At 35.0% G+C, this 21,766-nt stretch overlaps 3 protein-coding genes across 6 annotated transcripts in view; 1 reads left to right on the top strand and 2 right to left on the bottom strand.

Annotated features, from left to right (window-relative positions):
• The window catches only part of bcas3 (BCAS3 microtubule associated cell migration factor), a 402,243-nt gene that overhangs the window by 155,871 nt on the left and 224,606 nt on the right, over positions 1-21,766 (bottom strand). The window contains exon 23 of one of the 4 annotated variants that reach the window (XM_087282565.1): positions 16,218-17,298. Coding sequence (XP_087138691.1) covers positions 17,288-17,298 — 11 coding nt within the window. The 3' untranslated portion in view covers positions 16,218-17,287. 4 annotated transcript variants of the gene reach the window in all.
• LOC141377854 (uncharacterized) lies at positions 608-6,791 on the bottom strand. Its single transcript, XM_087284249.1, has 3 exons — positions 5,975-6,791; positions 5,809-5,895; positions 608-3,141 (listed from the first exon to the last, which is right to left on the bottom strand). The coding sequence occupies exons 1-3, from the start codon at positions 6,554-6,556 to the stop codon at positions 997-999; spliced, it is 2,814 nt and encodes a 937-aa protein (XP_087140375.1). The 5' UTR covers positions 6,557-6,791; the 3' UTR covers positions 608-996.
• Positions 6,835-13,078, top strand: LOC137487757 (uncharacterized). The gene is made up of 8 exons (XM_087284250.1): positions 6,835-6,885; positions 7,810-7,934; positions 8,039-8,416; positions 8,514-8,730; positions 10,623-10,849; positions 10,971-11,118; positions 11,498-11,607; positions 11,963-13,078. Exons 1-8 carry the CDS (start codon positions 6,846-6,848, stop codon positions 12,269-12,271), a joined length of 1,554 nt encoding a protein of 517 aa, XP_087140376.1. The 5' UTR covers positions 6,835-6,845; the 3' UTR covers positions 12,272-13,078.

Raw genomic sequence — 21,766 nt, 5'->3', positions numbered from 1 at the left:
GCAATTAAAATACAACACACATTCGCAGCGACCTGCCAATATCCTGCACATGATTGTAAAGTTCAAACGTGGCAAGACTCCATTCATTAAAAATACAAGACTCACACACAAACACATCCTACTGTTGTGTGTATCTTACACGTGGGTGCACAAATGAAGCCGGTGAGGTCAGTAAAACACAGGTCTCATCCAAAACCTACACTGCAAAAACTGAAATCTAAGAAAGTAAAAAAATCTTATTTCAAGAAAATGTGTCTTGTTTTTTTGCTATTAAAGATAAATAGTCTTATAAAATACACTGTGGAGTAGACTATAAATCTTAATTTAAGAAAACTGATCTTCTTCTGGCTAGGCAAGTAAATGTCAACTAATTTTAAGCAAGATTTTACTAGAAACAAGTGAGAGCTATAAATCCCAAATTGGTGCACGTTCAATAAGATAGTTGTGCTATTTTTAAGACTAATACACCACTAAAATTTCTAATTTTAAGAATATTAAGAAAATATTATTATTTTAGTTTAAATTTAATTTTTTCATACAATTTTGTGTGGGTGAGACTGTCTGTTTTTGAAAATTGAATAAAGAAAAATGGCTGTGAACAAACACATGGCTTAAAAGGATTTTAATTCTTATTTCGTACTGAAAAAAATGCAAAAGTTGTATCAACAACAAACTCATTGAACATTTGTATTCACAGAATTTATGTATGTATATGCACAATCACTTATAACAGATTTCTTCCTGTCAAAATGGACAGCTCTTTACAAGTATTAAAAAGTTAACCTAAGGAATATTCTGCGTTCATTACAGGTTACCTTTAATCAACAGCATTTGTCGCATAATGGTGATTATCACAAAACAATAACTTTCACCTTTTCCTTCAAAGAATTTAACCCAGAATAATATTTTAAAACATCACAACGATAATTAGAAGAAACATTTTTTTTTAACATTTCAAATAAGGCAAAACACAAATTTACAGAACACACAAGTTTTTCACACATTTGAAGCTCTATGTAATTCAATCACATCACCGAGGTAATATTTTAAAGGCACATATGTAATGTCCTTGTGGATGAAACTGTAATATGGTGTGAAGTCTACAAGTTCATCTGCGTTTACTAGTTCAGTTCCCTCTGCTAAGTTGGGAACGTCAACTTTATAAGACATGTAGTCTCTGTCAAAACAGACAGTACTGTACCTCTGACACTCAAAACAATACAAAGATGAATTTATGACATAAATGTTCTTCACAAGTCCAAATTCTGGCAGGCTACTAGAATCTGCTGTACACACAAGCAGTGTTTTTTCACAAATGTATTTGTTACCATTCAAAGTAATCCATTTAACAGACACTGCATGGTCTATCTGATCAACTCCAAAGTAGTCCTTTACTTTTCCTTTTAAATATGGCATATTTTTTACATCTGATACTGGTCCCAACACACATTCACTAGTAAAAATGGGGTGGTTGGAACTGTTAACATTCTGACAGCATTCGAACATTTGATTATGCCTAACCAAGGACTTACAGACATTTTTGAAATTTACTTTTGAAACCCATTTTTTAAAGAAGCAATGCTTGGATTCGAATCTCATGCACATGTGACGGAGCATTGGTCCTAACAGTTTAATCTGGGAAGGAACATGAATCAAGTAATGTTGTTTAGGCGTTATGTTGTAATCTGGGAAAAGGTCCTTAAAATGTTTAAGATGCTGTTCGATAAGTACTTTCAATTTGTCAATAGTCTCAAGACATATAACAGGTGAAAACAAAAGCTGAACGATCTCGAGAAGTTCAAGAATAAATGAAAAATATGCACTACCTTTAATCACATCCAACAGAAATGGCAATATTTTGAGCAGAACAAGCATTTGACCTGAGGACTGCTTCAGTTTATTGTCATTGGAAGCTAATGTACTGTATGCAATAGGACAAGGCCTATCTCTAGTATCTTGGGGAGAGTATGGGAAGCCAATAATACCAGCATTGAAAGCATCTAGGTCCAGTTGTCCTAAAAGAACCAATTGTTTCAACAAGCACTTAAGTTCAAAGGGAGCAATGCCCTCAAGAATTATGTGCATTATATCTTGAGGCGTTTGTTTGATTAAATTGAAGGCAGGGAAATCCATTACTTTGCTCCTTCGGTTTATTCCGTATGAAGTTTTAAGGCGGCTCCTAAGAAACTCAGTGCAGGCTTTCTCAATGTCACTGCACTGTCGAATATGTCTTTCCAATGTTCTTTGCTCAAAGCTATCTTCATTAAAATAAATCTGCATGTCTGCAAATGAACATTCACAATGCCTGCATTTACTGTATGCAAAGCCCACACCCTCTTTAAATCCACACAGCTCATGCTGAGCTAAAGTATCTCCACATATGGATACCACTGCTCCATATATTTCATGTTCACCACATGCATGATGAATTTTCACACCATTATAAAGCTTTACCAAGTCCTCATGCAGTCTTGCCAGTATGGCATCAACTCCACATTCTAAGAGGTCACTTTTCTTTGCAATTGCAAGAAGGCGGATTGAAGCTAATTTGGACCTGTACTTTGGATTAATGTTCCCCAAAGTATAGTAAAACATGAGCAACTTGTTCTTTGAAGCATGAGACCCGAGTGGATTGCAAATTTCGATTTCATCTGAATAAAGGATAATCTGTAAAGCAGAGGGTTTAGAGGAAAACAAAGGGTGTGATTGCATGAGTTCACCATCTATGATGTCATAAAAATATCCACTGCAGCATTTCTGAGGTCCATCATTTATCATTGCAAAGATTTTAGGATGACACAGTAATTGTTCTAAACTATCAATCAGTGGTATATAATGGAAACATTTGTTTTTTATGCAGAGGCCTCTTCTTTTTTCTCTTTTTTGACAGGATGCTGCAAATCGAACTGAAACTTCTTCTGCTTCCACATAACTGAATTTTTCTTTTATGATACTATCTTGCCTGTATGCTGTTGAAATCGTAGCAAATGGATCTTTAAAGGAGTCAAAGATTCCCAAAGCTTCTTGTTGAAGCTCACTTTCTGAATGTCTGTTGAACACTGTTTGTAGCTGACTCCTCAAGCTGTTTAACAACTGAGCTTGATACTCCTGAACTGCTGCCAAAACATCATTCACACCGCTCTAAAGAGAGGGGAGGGAAAAACACTTTAAACTGAGATACACTGAAAATTACAATAAAATAAGAACAAATTATTGTGTGAGAATGTGTGCCACCTCTCATAAAGCAAAAATAATCTGCCAAAAAAAAACAAAACTGTCATTTATTAGGCAAACAACATCTAACATCTAGCATATTTTTTATTCACGCAACATTTATGACCTTTTTTGGCCTTGATAACAGCTTGGAGCCTTGCTGGCAATAGTTGTGTGTATGTACCGACTGAATGAATGAATGAATTAATAAACAAATAGTGTAATAAAGTGCTTAACTATTTTTCTGCCTTTCTTGAAAACTGAAAATTAAAAAAAAAAAAAAAAAAAACACATTTAACCAGGGTTCGAAATTAACCATTTTGCTTGTTAGCACTGGTCCTAACTTTAAAAATTTAAGAGCACCAGCCAAAATTTTGGAGCACATATGATATTGCACAGATAATATTGACATATAAATTATTATTTACATGTCATTTTTATAGCAATAACTGTCTTTTCATGAGCTGTGTTAAATTTTACATATAGCTGCCACTTGGACAAGTTACAGCATCCTGACGATTAAATAAAGAATTAAATAGAACCTCTCACGCTTAAAATGTGTAGATTCAACGGTAAATGGTGGATTAACATTCACCACATGATCACTAATCAGATGTGGCATTATCTGTAACTTCAGGTGGTTTCTAAAACAAAATCTGTCAGTGTCATTTTCATTCTCTCATCTTCATTGCTTTACATTTTCCCGTTTGCTCCCTGTCATCTAAAGTTGTTGACTGAGTGAATGACTGCTGATATTAACCAATCCATGCGCGTTCAGTTCTACACCAGTGGGCCAATAAGAAGTGTGGAAAGGCGGGTCAAGCAGTGCAGGCTTTGTTTACTTCAAGTTCAGGTTACAACTCTTTTAACCTGTTCCTGAGTGCTGCTTTTGACAATTTTAGGTGCAAAAATGCATTCTGCGTAAATGTGTCCTAAAATCGGGTGAACATTTGCAGTGAAAACCGGTTGCACGGCAACAATTTTATGCACTTGCACAAATGCTTCCAAATATATTTTTAGGTTGCATAATAAATAACATTTCAGGCGCACATGCGGCCAAAACGGTCGCAATTTCGAGCCATGATAATAACAATTACTTTTAACTAGGGCTAGGCGATTTGGCAAAAAAATAAAAATCTAGGTTTTTTTATAAAGTTTGACCTATTCACGATTTCGATTTTTTTTTTTTTGTCTCACTAGTCTTCTCAAAACATTACAACAATATGACTGAAGTAACATTCTTTTTAAAAGTAACTTGAAAAACCATCTGGTTAAGGAACATTTTATTTTTAATGGCCATGCCATACAAAAATCGGTCAAGGTGTAATGTAAAACAAATTCACGAGTTAAATAGCATTGCTGAAGATTTGAATAAGAAATATTTGTGTAAATATTGCAGTTGCAGGAATACAGAGGTATTTTTTGCCAGTTTTGTTGAGCCTAGGAAAGATTGGCTGTCAGCTCGGCTTTGACTTTGTCTTCTTCTGATTGAATGACAGGTTGTAATGCTGCTGCCCTTTTTCTAAAAAGATACAGTGAAAGTAAAGGACTGAACAAGGAAACTGTAAAGCCTAATTTAACCCAGTGTGTGAAGTTGTGGACGCAAAGCAGGAGCAAATACAAGTACCAGATGTGTGTCTAATGTAAAATAATATATTTAATCTATTTTTCTTTTCCCCCCTTTTAAATACGCATCATCTGATGCGCTTTGCTCCACTCTGCCTGATCTGTCAGGTTTTCAACTAGGTCCGCTAAATGACGTCATCGGGGCGGGTACTTTCATTTTCACCGCTACTGGCCCTCACCTCTGCTCGTGTTCAAACCAAAAGATCGGCGCGGTTTTTCACATGGCAGGGTTTTACGTCCTTTATACATGTTGAGATCGAGTTTATCGACTTGATGAGGGAATGTCTTGACAATATACACAGACGTGCAACAAGTGAAATCCTACATGACTTCACGCTTTAACAGGCAATCAAGCAGGTCGCACACCAGAAGCGCCGCGACAAGGCGAGCACATGACAGTTTAAAGTATCACACACCAAACGCGCACATTCGCATGATATTTAACATGAAACTAATCAGATGGCGCTCTGTGGTGCGGCTGAAATATGAAGTGCTTCGTGAATTGTGGCTGGGCGGCGCCGGTATGTGTACAGAAATCTGTTTAGAATTCTGCGTGTTGCTGCGCGGCGCGGCGCCGAGAGACGCTTCTAGTGTGCTTCCTGCTTCATACAGAGAGTGAACCAAAGCGCATTGGTGCCATTATGTATTAAATCTATATATTTTTTTAAAAATCGCGATTTCTCGATTTAATATAAAATTAGATTTATTAATTAGATTATTAATTATTAAATTCGAATTAATCGGAAAAATCGCCCAGCCCTACATTTAACCATCATAAATACTAAAAGTAAAGAGCTAACGCATACTGACAGATTAACCATAACAAAACATAACATTTTATTTTGTTACAATTGCGGCACAACCCTTAGGTGGTTGTCTCATAAATTCATGCACTGTGTGTGTCCATACATACGTGCAAAATATTAACATAATATTTTGTAAAATTGATTTATATATTAGTTAACTAACCTGTGACAAATGATGTTTCTCTCTAGCCGTTATCACAACAGCAGTGGCATGTCTGGACAGCACATCATCACTTGATAATTCATCATTCTACACGGGAAAAAAAAATCTTAACTATAATAATTGCTTTATATAAAAGACAGTAATAAGATCAAATATATTCATTTACCGTGTTTTCATTGGGGATGCATGAAGAACATAAGTCAGCCAAAGGCCTGTTTGGAATGAGCTGTGTGGGATTCGAATCATTCAGTATATCCTGTATTTCCAAGTTCTGAGGCGTCGGCAAAACAGAGTTATTAGTGCTCAAGCCAGAAAATACTGTTTCACCAGTGTCGAAAGCATCAAAATCACCAAAATGTTTCACAGGAACAGCAAGAGAGGGTTGTTCATCCACAGAGTCTTCCAACATCGTTCCATTATCCAACCTGTTACTCGAGTTCCCTGCATCCTGAGCCACCAATATTGGGCCACTATCTGCCCACACATTCTTGCTGGATGTCTCGTGTAACGTTACCGATCTGTCTATCCGAAGTGATCTGCTCCTACTCACGCCGTCTAGATATTGTGAGTGTGTTCTTCTAACGTGATACCAAAAAGAGTTGTAGACTCTGTACTCTTTGGTGCATCCATCTATTCCACAAACTAGGCGGAAATCTGGACTACGACTATGTGCAAAATTAATGTGACTCAATAAAGATTTGAGTGTAAGAGCCACAAATACGTAACAAATGACGCAGCGCCAAATCATTTTCTCCGGTGAAAACACGTAAAGATTTTGTACCTCCAATACAACACCAGAATTATAAAATCGATGATAAATGTCTCTTTTAACCCCAGTTTTTTTTTTTCTTAATCCGGAAAAATAATATTATACGCCACACCAAACAGTGAAACACGAAATTAGAACGCGCGCGCCGGCCTTGTCCCTTTCACAACAGTGATTTAACCGTGACGCATTTACGTTAAGACGCATGCGCACTTACAGCGCGCCAAAGGGAAGTTAGGAGACAGCTACTTCCTTGCGCCAGTTTCTCACCATGGATGGGCTCGACGACGTTGCGATTTCCACTCTAAAAGGTTAGTAATTTTTTAAAATCACTTATTTGTTTCTTATGGTCAATTTGAGTTTGATTTTTAATGTAATATGCAATGCTTTCTACGGAGAAAAAAAAGCAAAACAAAAACACGTCTTTGTAATCGAATGAAATTAAGGATCGATCCTTAAGTTACAACATGCACTCAGAATGATTTTATTTAAACGTAGATACACTTGTATTTATTATTGTATAGTGCCATAAATTGTTGTTTTGCTGTTGTTCAGTACTGGGTGCTATCAGGCTACTATTAAATGTATCACAACTCCTTTTTTTTTCATAATACCGAACTTAATGCTAACAAAAATAACATAGTCAAGTGTTAAAGGATCTCTTATCATTATTGCCTGTTTGTTTCACTACATTTAGACATTTCATATTTGTAAGAGTAGGCCCAAACACTTTACAATATGGTTCATTTGTTAACTAGATTATTTAACATACAAAGATTGAACAGTATTAATTATCAGTTATAAAAGCACGATCGCCTCACAGCAAGAAGGTCACTGGTTCGAGCCTCGGCTGGGTCAGTTGGCATTTCTGTGTGGAGTTTGCATGTTCTCCCCGTGTTTGTGTGGGTTTCCTCCGCGTGCTACGGTTCCCACCACAGTCCAAATACATGTGCTTTAGGTGAATTGGGTAGGCTAAATTGTCCGTAGTGAATGAGAGTGTATGGATGTTTCCCAGTGATGGGTTGCAGCTGGAAGGGTATCCGCTGTGGAAAACATGTGCTGGATAAGTTGGCGGTTTATTACGCTGTGGCGACCCCAGATTAATAAAGGGACTAAGGCGAAAAGAAAATAAATAAATATTAATTTCAACATTTACTAATGCATTACTAAAATCAAAAACACAAAATATACATATGCTATGTTGTCTAATGTACTGTATTTGCATGTGTTCTAAGCTGCTAACATTGGGGAAGACATTTTGCCATCTCTCTCGCGAGAGGATATCCGAGATCTCTTTCCTGGTCCTGAACACTTCCTGCGGCGCAAAGCCATTTGGCATTTGACTCATAAGGAAGAACAAGTAATTAATTTCAAACACTTGTATATTGGATATTTTTAATCTATTAGTGGGCATAATTTCAGTACAGATTCATGTGATTTGATTTGTGTTTTATTGTGTTTTAGGAGCACATCATTCCTGTTGAAGGTTCATCAGCAGATGATAAACATACTGAAAGTTCAAAACAAGATGACCCCAGTACATCAAAGTTTTTAAAGTTACCCAGCCCAGAATATGTTCTCTTCACTGACAGTGAGCTACAACAGATGAGACGCACATACTTCGAGCAGCAGCGTCTTGGAAAAGAGGGTGACGTCACCTTATCGAAGGAGCTTTTCTGCCGGCTCATCCGAAATACCATGACAAACATGGTATCAATAGCAAGAGCATCTTCAGATGACTACAAATATCCCACTAAACATGAAGTTATTGCCATGGCAAAACGGTTAGTGGAATACTACCCTATGATAAAAGATAAGTCAACTGGATCTAGGCACGAGTGGGTGAGTGACATCATTTACTTAATTATTAAATAAAACATAGTTTTGCTGCTAACATTTTGTCAAAAATACCAATTGTTGCTTTTATTCTGTTGTACAGGACACTGTTGCCAAAAAGCTCCTGAAGCGACTTTCAAATATCCGAAGTCCCATGAAGGCCAAACAGCCTCCTTTCAAAAGAGCTCGTCAGGACAAAGAACCTTCCGCTGCTGTGGCAAGTGACTATGATGCTGATTCCAGTGCTTCAACAGTCATTCTGTCATCGCCTTCAAGTTCAAGCACCCCACGGCAAGAAAATGACAGCATTGATGAAGCATGTAAGTACATTAAAATTTACTTTAAAATAAAGTAGTCAGTAGGGATGCTCATTTCAGTTAATTTTGCCAACCAGCTCGTTAATCGGATATAAACAGTTAACTGGTCAGAATAATATTAAATTATTATTATAGTTTTGTTTTTTTTAACTGACGTGTCTATTTTGTGTCAAACACATTAAATATTGCTATTTAAAATACTGATTTATTTTAACATGCGAACATATTAATAACAGAACATAACAACAGAACATCTTCACGCACCTGCCATCTTTCCAACAGCATAGAAAACCAGAATAAACTAAGGAAAATGAATAAAATAAATAGGCCTGCCCTAATTTTTCATTTAAATTATTAATTTATATCACAAAAAGAAAACACTGACTGAATCCTTTTAAGGAACCGGCATAGGCTGTTTTTTTCCAATCATGTTTTTTTTCTTCCGTCAAATAAAAATAGCAGACTTCCTCAAATCGCTCGCTCCACGGAAAATATGCATTTATTTAATGCCCTGCTGTTATTATAATCATAAAACATTTTAATAGAAATAATTATTTTAAAGATTATATATTGATATAAAGATCTCTCTCTCTCTCTCTCTCTCTCTCTCTCTCTCTCTCTCTATCGTAATAAAAATATGCTTAAATGAAAATAATGAAAAGACAATGACAACTGAACTCGCACATATGTTGACTTTTTGTGAACAGTATTGCTGTTTTTTTTTTTTCCTTTCCAAAAACACCTTTTATGTTGACAAGGAAAAAAGAAGTGCGCCGATTTCCTCTGCTTGTGCACAAAACCTCTTGCACACCCCTCAAATATAACTTACGATGGTCAAGCGCGGATCTTTTGGTGCACTCTCAAATAAACACTGCTGAAGTGCGATTTAGTGCGTTTATGTAGTGAGTATGTCTACAACCTTTATTAGATTTGCTAGGAATATTTCAGAATGTCTCCAATAAACTTAGAGCGGCATTAATGTGTCCTGAAGTAAAGTGAAACAGCTATAAACCCCAGCAAGATAAAGTCATTGCATGCGGAACCACAGGCCATCTATAAATAAATGAAAATTATGAAAACTTTGTTCATCCTAACTGAAAGCTACGTCGTGTTTGCTGGCTTCACGCATCACGCACCTGTCAGTCAGTCAATCAGTCAGTCTGTCAGCACGCAACCTCAAAGGGTTTAACAAATAGCGCACATCACGGATACATAAAGTTTGCGCTGTTATAATTCACTTGCTTTTTAATATGTTTTAACGATAATAACCCGCTATTAAAAACAACAACAACAACAATAACAATGTTTTGTATAGGAAGCTATAATGTAGCCTTAAAGGGATGCATTATGGTGTCGCACCCCGCCATGGAAGAATGAATGTAGCGGGAACCCTGCTCTTTAAAAGTTCTCTGTAGTTGTCTTGACAACACACACACTGCTGCTCTGGGTTGAGCCGCGTGCAAAACTCTTGCGGCTTTTAGTAAACCATTCAAAAGATACCCCTCTTAACGCAAAAAGCGCATTCGATCGGCCCCTTATGCAACTAAACTAAAAATATATGAAATAGTATTTTTTAATTGTTTAACTGATACCATACGCATGATACAAATGCATCCTTTCGGTTAACAGTTAATCGATTACTTTGAGCATCCCTAGTAGCCAGACATGTCACTTCCCTGGGACATGTTCTGGCCATGATTTTTATATTTATATATATATATGTGTGTGTGTGTGTGTGTGTGTGTGTGTGTGTGTGTGTGTGTGTGTAATACATAACATCTTATTTGGTGATATATGCATGCCGAATTTGTTCTATTTGTAATGTAAAATACATTGTTCAATTGTTGATTTCTGTGCATCTTGTTCAGTAATTATATTGTATGGCTAAATTGCAGCTGATGGTCCTGACAACAGCCTTGACAGCCAGAAAACCCAGGCAAGACATTACAGGACCCTACAAGAAATGTACAAAGCAAAGAAGCCAAATAAAGCTGCTGTAACCCATCTATTAGACCTGGAGTTCCAGTCCAGAAGAAGTTTCATTGACTCAAATGTATTGAAGGAGCAAGACAAACCCACAAATATTTTGCAAGCGTACCCCTGCTTCAAAGAGTTGGACCATGTAGGTACACGAATGCTTACATTTTAGACAGATGTAAAACATACTAACACATATCCCATATCCTCTGCCTAACTGCAGACAGCCAAATAATTTTGTTTTTAATATTAAATAATTATTTCAGGCAATGGATGAACTACGAAGAATCATTGAGCCAAACAACTCCAAATACATTTCTGAGGTGAAGGACAGGTGGGAGAATTTCTACTCCAAGGTTCAGTTTTATGGAGTGATGAAAAAAGTCATGAAGCCTCCAAGGACATTAAATGGAGGTAAAACTTTAATTTAATTTGAATCTGTATAGATCAAGGGTTCTCAACTCTCATCCTCAAGGTCCAGTTTAACTCCAATCCTAATTAAACACACCTGAGCTAATCTGTGTTTTCAGTTTCTAAAAATCTACAGGCTGGTGAGTTTAGAGCTAAAGGTTGGAGCTGACCTCTAATCTCAAGGGCCAAGTGTTGAAAACCCTTGTTGTAGATCAGTTATTTTTTTAATTCAAGAAGTTTTCTGTTTTCAGTTAAAAACAGTGTTGTGTAAACAGTCCCTTAATTCAGGTCTCAAGGATCAGAAACCAGTGGTATAGATTATCCCCATACATCTACAGTAATGTCTGATATTAATATCTTTTTTTTTTTTTAACTTATCTAGTTGAACATGCCATTGCTGTTTTTACTGCCCTACCGCTGCTCTTCCCATCTGGGTCTGCAGCACCGAAGAAACAGGTCCCAATCAGTGAGGCTCTTTTCCATGTTCTGACGGTGAGTTTTACTTTAATTAGTGATAAGTTATTAACAGGTGACTACATTGACAATAAAATACTAGGTTAAAACCATCCCAATTGCACTACGTAAAATTGGACATGCAACGTAACAACTAACTTAAAGGTATTGTAAAAAAAAATTAAATTATGTCTTCATTTACTTAATCACATCCTGCTGAACACAAAAGTAAGATATTTTGAAGAATGTTGATATGCTATCCCAGATCTGTTGGGTTGGCATTCACTTCCATTGAAGAAAAAAAAATATGGAAGTGAATAGTGACCCAGATCTTATATTAATTTTTGCTGTGTTTGTAGTCTGAATTCTGCATTTTTGTTACTTGGTTTTCTAGCCCTCAGAGGATCCGGATACCTACATCCACAGGCGTGCATTTTCCAGTCCTGTCTTGCTGGTTGGTGAGGAGAACTGCATGGTGGTTGTAGGTACAACCCCAGTTCTAACATTTGACAAAGACTTGCTCTATGAGGGGCCTCTCTACCTCCTGGCCTATTACTATGCATTTCATCTCACATATCCAAAGTGTCTTGCAACACTCCTGTCTGTGTTGCAAACACAAGTTCTGAGAGATGTCATCCACGAGCAGGATGAAACCCCCTCGTACAAAAAGGCCATTCATGAATGGAGAATGTTTGTTGACTAATTGCTGTTTCAAACTGCTGTGGCTGAGAGACAGCTGCATTTTTTTTCGGCCATTATTTGCACTTGATTTGTGCTGTTAGGAGTTTTTCCCCATTTTCAGTAGATTAAATGTATCTAACATACAGTAATGCAGCACAGCAAAACAAAAAAAGTACTTGCTGTGTGTAACTTTACAGGACTGCTGAGGGTATACAGTGTTGTTTTGTGCCAGAGTATATTTTTTGTTGTTATTATTAATGTTGGACTGTTCATCCTGTTTTGCTGTACCTCAGTTGTTTAAGAGAAAAATTTTCATTTTTGAATCATTGAGGCATTGTTGACCCAAACTTCAATTACTTCTTAATCTTATGTTGTTTCAAACCTGGGTTTCTTTTTCTTCTTTTGGCTACAGAAAATATTATTTAGAATGTTGGTAACTGTTGATGGTAGCTATTGACTTTCATAGTATTTTTTTTTATTTATTTTGTATATTTTTCTTGCTATGAAAGCTACCAACATTCTTCAAAGTGTCATCTTCTGCAAAGAAACTCATACAGGATTTGAAGAACATAAGGGTGAGCATGATAATTATTAGATTTTTGGGTTGCTATCCAGTTATGTAGTAAATTGATCCAGGCTGTTTGAAGCTTAAATGCTGTTTGAGTTTGTGTAGACAGGCAAAGCATTTTGCATAGAATACTTGGGGTTTCTGTGCCAGGTATTTTATTTCATTTTAAAGTGTAAGCTTGTCTTTGCTTATCCTGCCTTATGTTCCATTTGTTTAGACCTTTAAAGAATGTTCTTTAATAAATGTTCAGCAAAGCTGGAAGTTGTTTCTTCACTTAAAGTAGGGGAAGGTGTGGGAGATATTTTCTCTTAAGAGTTTTCATCTCATTTAGGTTTTTGTGTGATCTTAAAAAATCTAAATAGGCTGGATTTACGGTAAACTATTCTACTTTCAATGCATTTTCCCCCCAAAATTATTATTGTCGTGCTTCAAAAAAAGAGAAAAACTGCTTAATTTTAAGCTTGTTTGTCTAGTTTTAAGAACTAACTGTAGATTTACTGACTAGATTTAAGTTCAAATATTCTACTTTTAATGCAATTTGTTCTAGAATTATTCATGTTCAGTGCTTATAAAAAGAAAAAAACTGCTTAATTTTAAGCTTGTTTGTCTAGTTTTAAGAAATAACTCTAGATTTACTGACTAGATTTAAGTTCAAATATTCTAGTTTTAATGCAATTTGTTCTAGAATTAATAATATTCAGTGCTTATAAAAAGAAAAAACTGCTTAATTTTAAGCATAATTGTCTAGTTTTAAGAACCAACAGTGTTTTTAATGGCTAGTTTTAATACAAATTTCACTTATTTATGTTCTATTAAATTCTTATAAAAAGCTAAAATGACTAGTTTTAAGAATTTGTGTCTAATTTTAAGATCAATAGAAATTTATTATCGTCTAGATATTAATGCTATTTTCAAGAATTCTTACCAAGTCAAATTTGCTTACCCCATTGGCAGATTTATTTGCTTGATTTTGGTACACTTTAACTAGATATAAGTCATTTTTGCTTGTTTCAGGAAGGGCATTTTTTGCAGTGTATTCCAACATCGCAGGAGGCTCTCCGACAAGCTGATATCTACAAAACAACCTACACACTCCAGACACGCAAAGATAAATGGACAGTTGGGGCTCAAAAGCAAAGAGATGAAACATTCTGGGCATAAATATTTCAATTTTTTTTATTTGTCTGTTCGAGATGCATGCTGAAAATAGACACAACTCAACCAATCGCAACACCATCACAGCAAAGAGCAAACATGGCCATGGGTTATTTTTGCTATCATTTAAATACATATTTTCACACCATACTGAGCAGCAATTCTGGAAGTTTGTTACAAATCTCCAAACCCTAAGAGATAACTAATGGTACAAACAGTAGATGGTGTTTTTTGTGGTACTGTATGTGGATGAAATGAAAACACTAGGAGAAACAGTGTCCAAACTTGTGAGCAAATGCAAATTTCCACACCAGCACAACAATTGCAAATGTGGAATCTGAATGTAAAGAAAGGAAAACTGCAATGGAAATTAATATTAATACTGTGTGCATTTTTCAGGTGCTTGGGGTCATCACTGTAAATATTATGTTTTTAAAATTTAAACATTGAAAGTAATAATAAATGTTTCTTGAGCAGCAGATTATATACTGTACTGTATTCATTTAAATGTATGTGTATTTACAAAAAGAAGAGAAGAATTGTGTAGGCAATGCTGGTTAGCAAATGGTAATGTAATATGGATAACATTTGGTAGTTGTACAGTAACTAGGTTACATTACACTTTAAAATGCTCACTAATTAGATTACATCATAAAAGCAGTAAATCATTCATACTTTATTGATTATCTCTAGTGCTTTTCATGTTTTAAATTAGGGATGCTCTGATCAGGATTTTTGCAGCCGATACAGAGTATCGATTCTGATGCTTCAAGCTTCAAAATACATAAAGCACGCTTTCCCTTTAGTTATGATACTTGAGTGGAGATCTCTTCTTACCTAAAAGGATAAATCGGGGAAATAGATTTATAGATAAAACAGATAAATAGATAAAACCAATTAATAAATGAGTGAGCTTGTTTAAAGTTTTAGTAAACTTGCAATATTGTCAAAAACACAAAAGTTCTTTCAGTTCTTGTATGTAAAAAGGCCTAAATATATGCAAGGTCATTCAAATATTTTGTTCATCTCCAACTTACACAAACACTTGTGATCGATTCAAGAGATCAGCCAGAGGTGCGTTTCCCAAACAACGACATAACTCACGGCTAAACTATCATAGAAAAGAACGGTGTAGTGATGAGTGTTTCTCAAAACTGGAGGTTTTCTGTTGCAGATCCGTCATTTGAATCTCGTTAGTTATAACAAAAAAACTCCATAATGAAGCTCTTAACGTGATGGCGTAATAACTTCTTTAGAGAAAACGTTTTTGTGCAAACTATATTGTTACACACACACATTTACAAACAATTCCAATATTAGTTTTGGTAAAAACATGCACTCGTTTTCCATATTAATTATTATTGAGAATATTCCATATTCTATTCTAAAACATAAACCATTTAGCTAACACATATTCTAATCTCATATATAAATTATATAAATTATTAATTAATATTAATTATTAGTGTCATTTACATTAGGCTATTAATTAAGAAATGAAGAAAAACTCTACTTAATAATAGTAATAATTATTATTATTAAGTAGGATCTTGTTTATTTTTTATTTTAGTTTTACAATTTAACACATTAAAACAACTGCAAAAATGTTCTAACCAACAGGGCCATGTCTTATACAGTACAGATACATTTCTTAATAAATAACCCAAGGTACCATAAATTAAAACATAAACGTATGCTATATACTGTGCATATATATTTGTTTTCACAAGCTTGTTGGTGACACAGTTGGAGAATGTTTGTACGGGTTTGGGAAATGTCAAATCAATTAACTATTTTTGTAACGACACAACTTGCGACCTTAGTTGGCTAACTATGACTTTTGGAGACGCACCCCAGATCAGCGAGTACGGATTAAGCCATTAAATGTGATTATCGGCTGATAACAATCTCTGGCTGATCGATCAGAGCATCTCTATTTAAAAATTCACGTCTAAAATTTTTTGTTAACTATGAAGATAAACAATGAGACAAATAAAAAAAAAACTGATAACAACACAATAATTTCAAATAATAATTTAAAAAGAAATGATTAAGATACAATATAGGTCAAAAGTGATTATCCAAAAGTACTCAGAATACATTTTGTAAAATAAGTAACTAAGATTTTATCTTTTGTAATCAGTATGGGTGGCGGCACGATGATTGGTGGTTAGGTGGTTAGAACTGTCAACTCACAGCAAGAAGGTCGCTGGTTCGAATCCCAGCTGGGCCAGTTGGCATTTCTGTGTGAAGTTTGCATGTTCACGTTATGTTCGTGTGGGTTTCCTTCGGAGGCTCCGGTTTACCCCATAGTCCAAAGACATGCAGTATAGGTGAATTGTATATTGGCTGTGGTGTATGAAAGTGTGTGTGTGTTAATGAGAGTGTGTATGGGTGTTTCCCAGTACTGGGTTGCACCTGGAAGGACATCTGCTGTGTAAAACATATGCTGAAATAGCTGACGGTTCATTCCGCTGTGGCCACCTCTGATAAATCAGAGACTAAGCTGAAGGAATATGAATTATGAATGATCAGCAAGAACAATTTATCTGCAATTTCCTCAGTACTTCAGTTAGGACACTGTTTTACATGTAGACTTCAGACACAAGACAACATGTATGTTGAAAAAAACACTGAAAGAAAAAAACTGATGGACCAGCACTGTTCACAACACGTTTACTTATGCCAATTCAAATGTTTTTTATATATAATATTGCTGTATTTTCCACAACCTATTCATATCTGACAGTGGGAGGGCACTAGCCAAGTCTCCACTAAATGCTAGTAAACGAACACACATATTTGGCATTTTGTGCTTTTCATTTAACCAGATCAACTCATTTAGAAATGTAAAGTGATCTGTTTGTGCTATGCGTGGACTATGTGTAAACAGTAAAATTCGGTATTGTGCAAACCTTGTTTTTTGGAGGCTATTTTGAATATAGCTATCAGACAGAAAAGTCCAATAAATAAATAAATCCAATTGGTGCTGTACATAAGTGTTTGTTACACGGCAGTCATTAGTTGCTTTTAGATCCTCATTTTGCACTATGCGCACCGGTGGCAGGGTGTGTTGCGTTCTTCTTTCCTCGTCCTCTCCTCTCTCCACTCCTCTCCTTTCTTCTCTTCCACTCTCACACAAATTGATGGTAAATCAATGAAGGAAATGAAGGGAGGATAGGAGGATGAAAGGGGAGGAGTGATGGAGTGGATGTGCATGCTTAAAAAAATGAGGGCAGAAATAATAGTTGCAATAATAATTGATAATAAAAGAAGAAAAAAGGTGAAAATGATAAACAGCACACAGAGCTTCCTTTAGGATATACCTGCAGAGAAACAAAAACAAAGAAAGAAAGGAAAGAAAAAAACAAGCGTGTGTTTAATGTCGGGTGGTCACTTTTTTTAAGCATGCAAGTTATTGTATCAGTCATGGAGCAGTATTGGGGGTAATGTGTTGACATTATTTTTGTTATGATGCCTCCATTACAGTGTTACCTCTGCTTAGCACTTATAAAGTAAGTTACTTAGTTGCTTTTTACGTAACATCATTTGAACTTTTAAAGACCACAATATTGATACATCTTTTAACCCTCTGGTGCTGCGGTAAACACATACAGATAAGTTCTTATTGCAATTAAAAGACTATATTGAATTTATTGGAATATTTTATTTATATTTATGCTTAAGATATAATCATTTATAACCTTGTACTTTGTAACAAAACTCAACCTGAATTAATATAAAACAAGTTGCCTTTCTATGCTCAACATTAAAAAAAAAAGCTTAATAAAAATAATTTTATATTATTTTATTTATTTTTCTTTATAAATAAAAATATAAGTTTAGTTTGAACAGTTTAGCTACATGAAATTTGCTTCCCATTTTTTTTCAAAGTGCTTTTTTTTTTTTTATAATCTTTTAAGATGTTTATAATATATTGTTTTTATTTTTATTGTTTACTTTAACTGATAAATTTATTAGTAATTACAGTAGTAGGGCCAGGCAGAATCTGCTGACATTTTTTGATATTTCTGCAGAGAATTTTTTTTAAATAAATAAAATTTGGGAGTAAATAAATGGTTTTGGGAGTATCATAAAAAAATACAGAAAATATTACTTAATTAATATTACAAACTGTATAGTTAAAAAATCGTAGAAATTTTCATTTTATTTAATAATATTATACTGAACTTAACTGAACTTAAAAATGGAATAAATATACACATATTTATACAAGTAAGGGGCGACGCAGTGGCGCAGTACGTAGTGCTGTCGCTTCACAGCAAGAAGGTCGCTGGTCTCGGCTGGGTCAGTTGGCATTTTTGTGTGGAGTTTGCATGTTCTCACTGCATTCGTGTGGGTTTCCTCCGGGTGCTCCGGTTGAATTTTCCTACAAAAAAGTGAGTAAATCCACTACCTAACATTGAGTAAAGTAAAATGAACTAAATGCATGATGATATAAATTAAGTCAACTTAACGGTTCTAAGTGACAATAGGTTTACTCACTTTAAGTAAAGTCAACTACTTACTTTAAAGGCAACAAATTTGTTCACATTTTTTTTAAGTAAAGCAACTAACCCTTTTTAAGTGAATAAACTACAGAAAAAAATAAATAAAAGTATGGTTTTAAGCAGCAGAGGGTTAAAGTACATTCCCCAACACTGTTCCTGAGTGAGTCTATGTGGTGAGGGAAAGAAATGCACACTGGGTAGAAAAAGGCAGCGTTTATCCGTTTAATGTATGAACTCTCATGGACTTGTCAAGAGACTGTGCTATTAGCTTATTAGAGTCATACCGCTGCTGGATCTCTCTGTCCGTTAAAGACATTAGGGGCGAACACAGACTGTACATTAACACCAGCGAGACAGAATCCCGGTAAAAGCCACAAAGATTCGCCAGACATCAAAGAAACGCACGGCAATAAAAAAAAATAAAAATAAATAAAAAAGAAGAAGAAGCTATAAGTATATATGAAACATGTGTTTGATTGTTGCTTGCTGGATCTTCTGAAGAGTGAAAGCGAGTAAGTGGCGTTTGAGCAGACGCTGAGCGAGGCTAATGACTGCGTTTGCCTGTAGACCATTTATTTGGCCATCTTAACTCAATTAAAAGATAATAATGCGTCATGACCTTCAGATGAACTGTTCTCTCAGCTTAGGTGCTGCTCCACATGGGGCCAGAATTGATGTCTGTATATGCTGACGTTAGAGGGCTTTTATACACCAATTGTATCTTTTTAGAGAAATACTTAGACAATCTGCTGGTTGTGGTTTTTAGTGTTGCTTGTGTGTATGTAGTGTTTACATCAGCTTGAGCCTACAATGGTAATGTTACATAACATTGAAATAGAGTTTATAGAAATGTCAACACAATGGCATATTTGAAGGAAAACATATATATAGTTGCAAAAGTTGCCAATGCTGTCAGTTGTCGTTATTATTTTACAACTTTTTTATTTATTATTAACATTATTATTATTTTTCATACACAGTGTTGGGGGTAACGCATTACAAGTAACAAAGTAATAATAATATTACTTTGCTAAGTAACAAGTAAAATAATGCATTACCTTTAAAAAAATAAGTAATAATATTTGAGTAACTTCTTTGAAAAAGTAACGCAAGTTACTTTGTAGTTTAATTAATTAGCTTTAAAAAATTGTTGAATTAAAATTATTGTAATCACAATGAATCACAAAGTCAATAAGAGAACGCTTTTATTAATTTGAACGCATCGTAAAAAAGGAAATTGCCTCAATGGACACTGATTTTACTCAGGACAAATAGCACAGAAGTAACAAACACATTGCTTTAAACTTTCAGGGTGCTCTGGGGTGGGGAAGTTCTCATATAACATTATCCTAAAATATTTTTTGATGTTTTTTTTTTTTTTTTTAAGTAAATGAAAGTGTAGGTTATACAGTCCTATATTAATTGCAGAACTCCTCTATTATTACTCCTCTATTACGTTTTCTGACCTCATCCAGGTCAGAAAAAGTAATGCAAAAGTAACTCAAAAGTAACAGAACGCATTACTTACCATAAAAAGTAACGCAAAAAGTAACGCAACTGGTTACATTTTTAGGAAGTAACTCAGTATTGTAATGCATTACTTTCAAAAGTAACTTTCCCCAATACTGGTCATACATAATGTCATTTATAATTTAAAAACACATATTTAACTAAATTTATATCTTAAAAAATGTATTTAAATAATACAAACAAATAAATTAATAAACAAATGATAATAATGTATTTGTAAATTTTTTTAGCAACCAATTTAAACAATATTATTATTATTATTATTAGTAGTAGTAGTAGTAGTATTAATGTCTAAAAAACAAAACAACTAAACAAATGTCTTTAACAGTTTATTTGAATAACACAAGCAAGCACAATAAATAAACAACTAACAAACTAGTAAACAAATTATGCAAATAAATAAATAAATGTGATGGTGATGAAATATTGGTCTATAGATTTTGTTTGCAACATTTTAATTTGTTTCATTATTATTACATCATTATTAACAATTATTTTATAATATATTATAATTTCATATAATTAAACAATATTATTATCATTTCAATATATATGACATCACTTTTTCTATATGGCTGTGTCAAATTTGCATTGCACATTACCACAGAAACCCCACAGGAAAATCTCAAGGAAACCCACAGCAAATTATTTTTATGGGTTTTGCCATCTCTCCCGCACAACTCTAAACAACTCCAGCCCAGTACACCCAGTTTTTGTAGTATTTATTTATATATATATATATATCTATACATTAATAAACAAATAGCGAGTTCCACTGAGAACTGAAAGTGTGTCTCTTCCAGAAGTCATAGAGAGGGGCCTCCGCCTCAGGCTCAGAGACCACGATATAAATATCTCAGGCTGTTTGATATGCAGCTTCACGGAGGAGTGTGGCTGAGCTGAGGGCAGGAAACACTAAGCGCTGCATAAATCTTGAGCGTGTAAAAATCCTAGAGAAGAAACACCCTGCTCAAACCATCAAGCAGTGGATGGGGCGGTAAATGAACAAGGGGGAAGTTTTCTTTCAATACTTGTTCCGCTGGGGTCTCGTGGGTCGGGACCAGTCGTGCTCTCATCTCTCACCCACAGAGGCAAGTAAACATTGGTGAAATTTTTGAAAGGTTGGTGGTTGTGTCTTGAAGCATGCATGAGTCAGTCTTCCTGTCCTGCACGTGCTAGCAAACGCAGACCGTGCAGCTCCATTCATACTGTATGTGTTTAAGCAAACTCTGAGCAGTAGGACGAGTTGAGGGGGTCTTTCTAAAAGCTGAAGCTGGGCACGGTGCCATCAGTGTGGCTAAATCAGTCTGAGCCCCAGTGGAGCGACTGCAGGCAGAGCAGAGCAGAACTGATGGGTTAATCAAGCTCACAGATTAAGATTTACTACAGCTGGGAGATAAAAACATATAATGGAGAATTTGAGGGTTGCAAGATGGACAAAACATTTACTGTAAAACAGTCAACTTTATCAAATGAAATGAGTGTAGTGATCTCAAAATTTACTGAAAGTTAATTCTACTCATTTGAAAAGAGGTTTGAACTCAGTGTTAAAGGTAATAAGTTAATTAAATACTTCATCACTTTAACTTAAAAAAGTAAATTGACAATACTCATATAGATTGCTTTTTTTTTTTTTTTTTTACTCAAAGGATTTGTAGCAAACGGTTTTCTTTAAATGGTTTGAGTTGTCTTAACTAATTGGGCTTTTACAGTACTCCGTTAGTTGGAGTTCTCTTCATTTATTGGGTTTTTA

Source organism: Danio rerio, chromosome 15 (assembly GCF_052040795.2).
Source record: "Danio rerio strain M-AB ecotype USA chromosome 15, GRCz13ab, whole genome shotgun sequence".
Taxonomy (NCBI): domain Eukaryota; kingdom Metazoa; phylum Chordata; class Actinopteri; order Cypriniformes; family Danionidae; genus Danio; species Danio rerio.
The sequence above is the reverse complement of the archived record's forward strand: the minus strand, read 5'-3'. Positions and strand labels throughout refer to the sequence as shown.

Excerpts from the sequence above, each read along its gene's own strand:
- LOC137487757 (XM_087284250.1), top strand. The coding sequence starts at position 6,846 with ATGGATGGGCTCGACGACGTTGCGATTTCCACTCTAAAAG. Across the intron at positions 7,935-8,038 it reads TGACTCATAAGGAAGAACAA|GAGCACATCATTCCTGTTGA; the intron begins GTAATTAATTTC and ends ATTGTGTTTTAG. Across the intron at positions 8,417-8,513 it reads CTGGATCTAGGCACGAGTGG|GACACTGTTGCCAAAAAGCT; the intron begins GTGAGTGACATC and ends TCTGTTGTACAG.
- LOC141377854 (XM_087284249.1), bottom strand. The coding sequence starts at position 6,556 with ATGATTTGGCGCTGCGTCATTTGTTACGTATTTGTGGCTCTTACACTC. Across the intron at positions 5,896-5,974 it reads GCATCCCCAATGAAAACACG|AATGATGAATTATCAAGTGA; the intron begins GTAAATGAATAT and ends TTTCCCGTGTAG. Across the intron at positions 3,142-5,808 it reads AGAAACATCATTTGTCACAG|AGCGGTGTGAATGATGTTTT; the intron begins GTTAGTTAACTA and ends CCCTCTCTTTAG.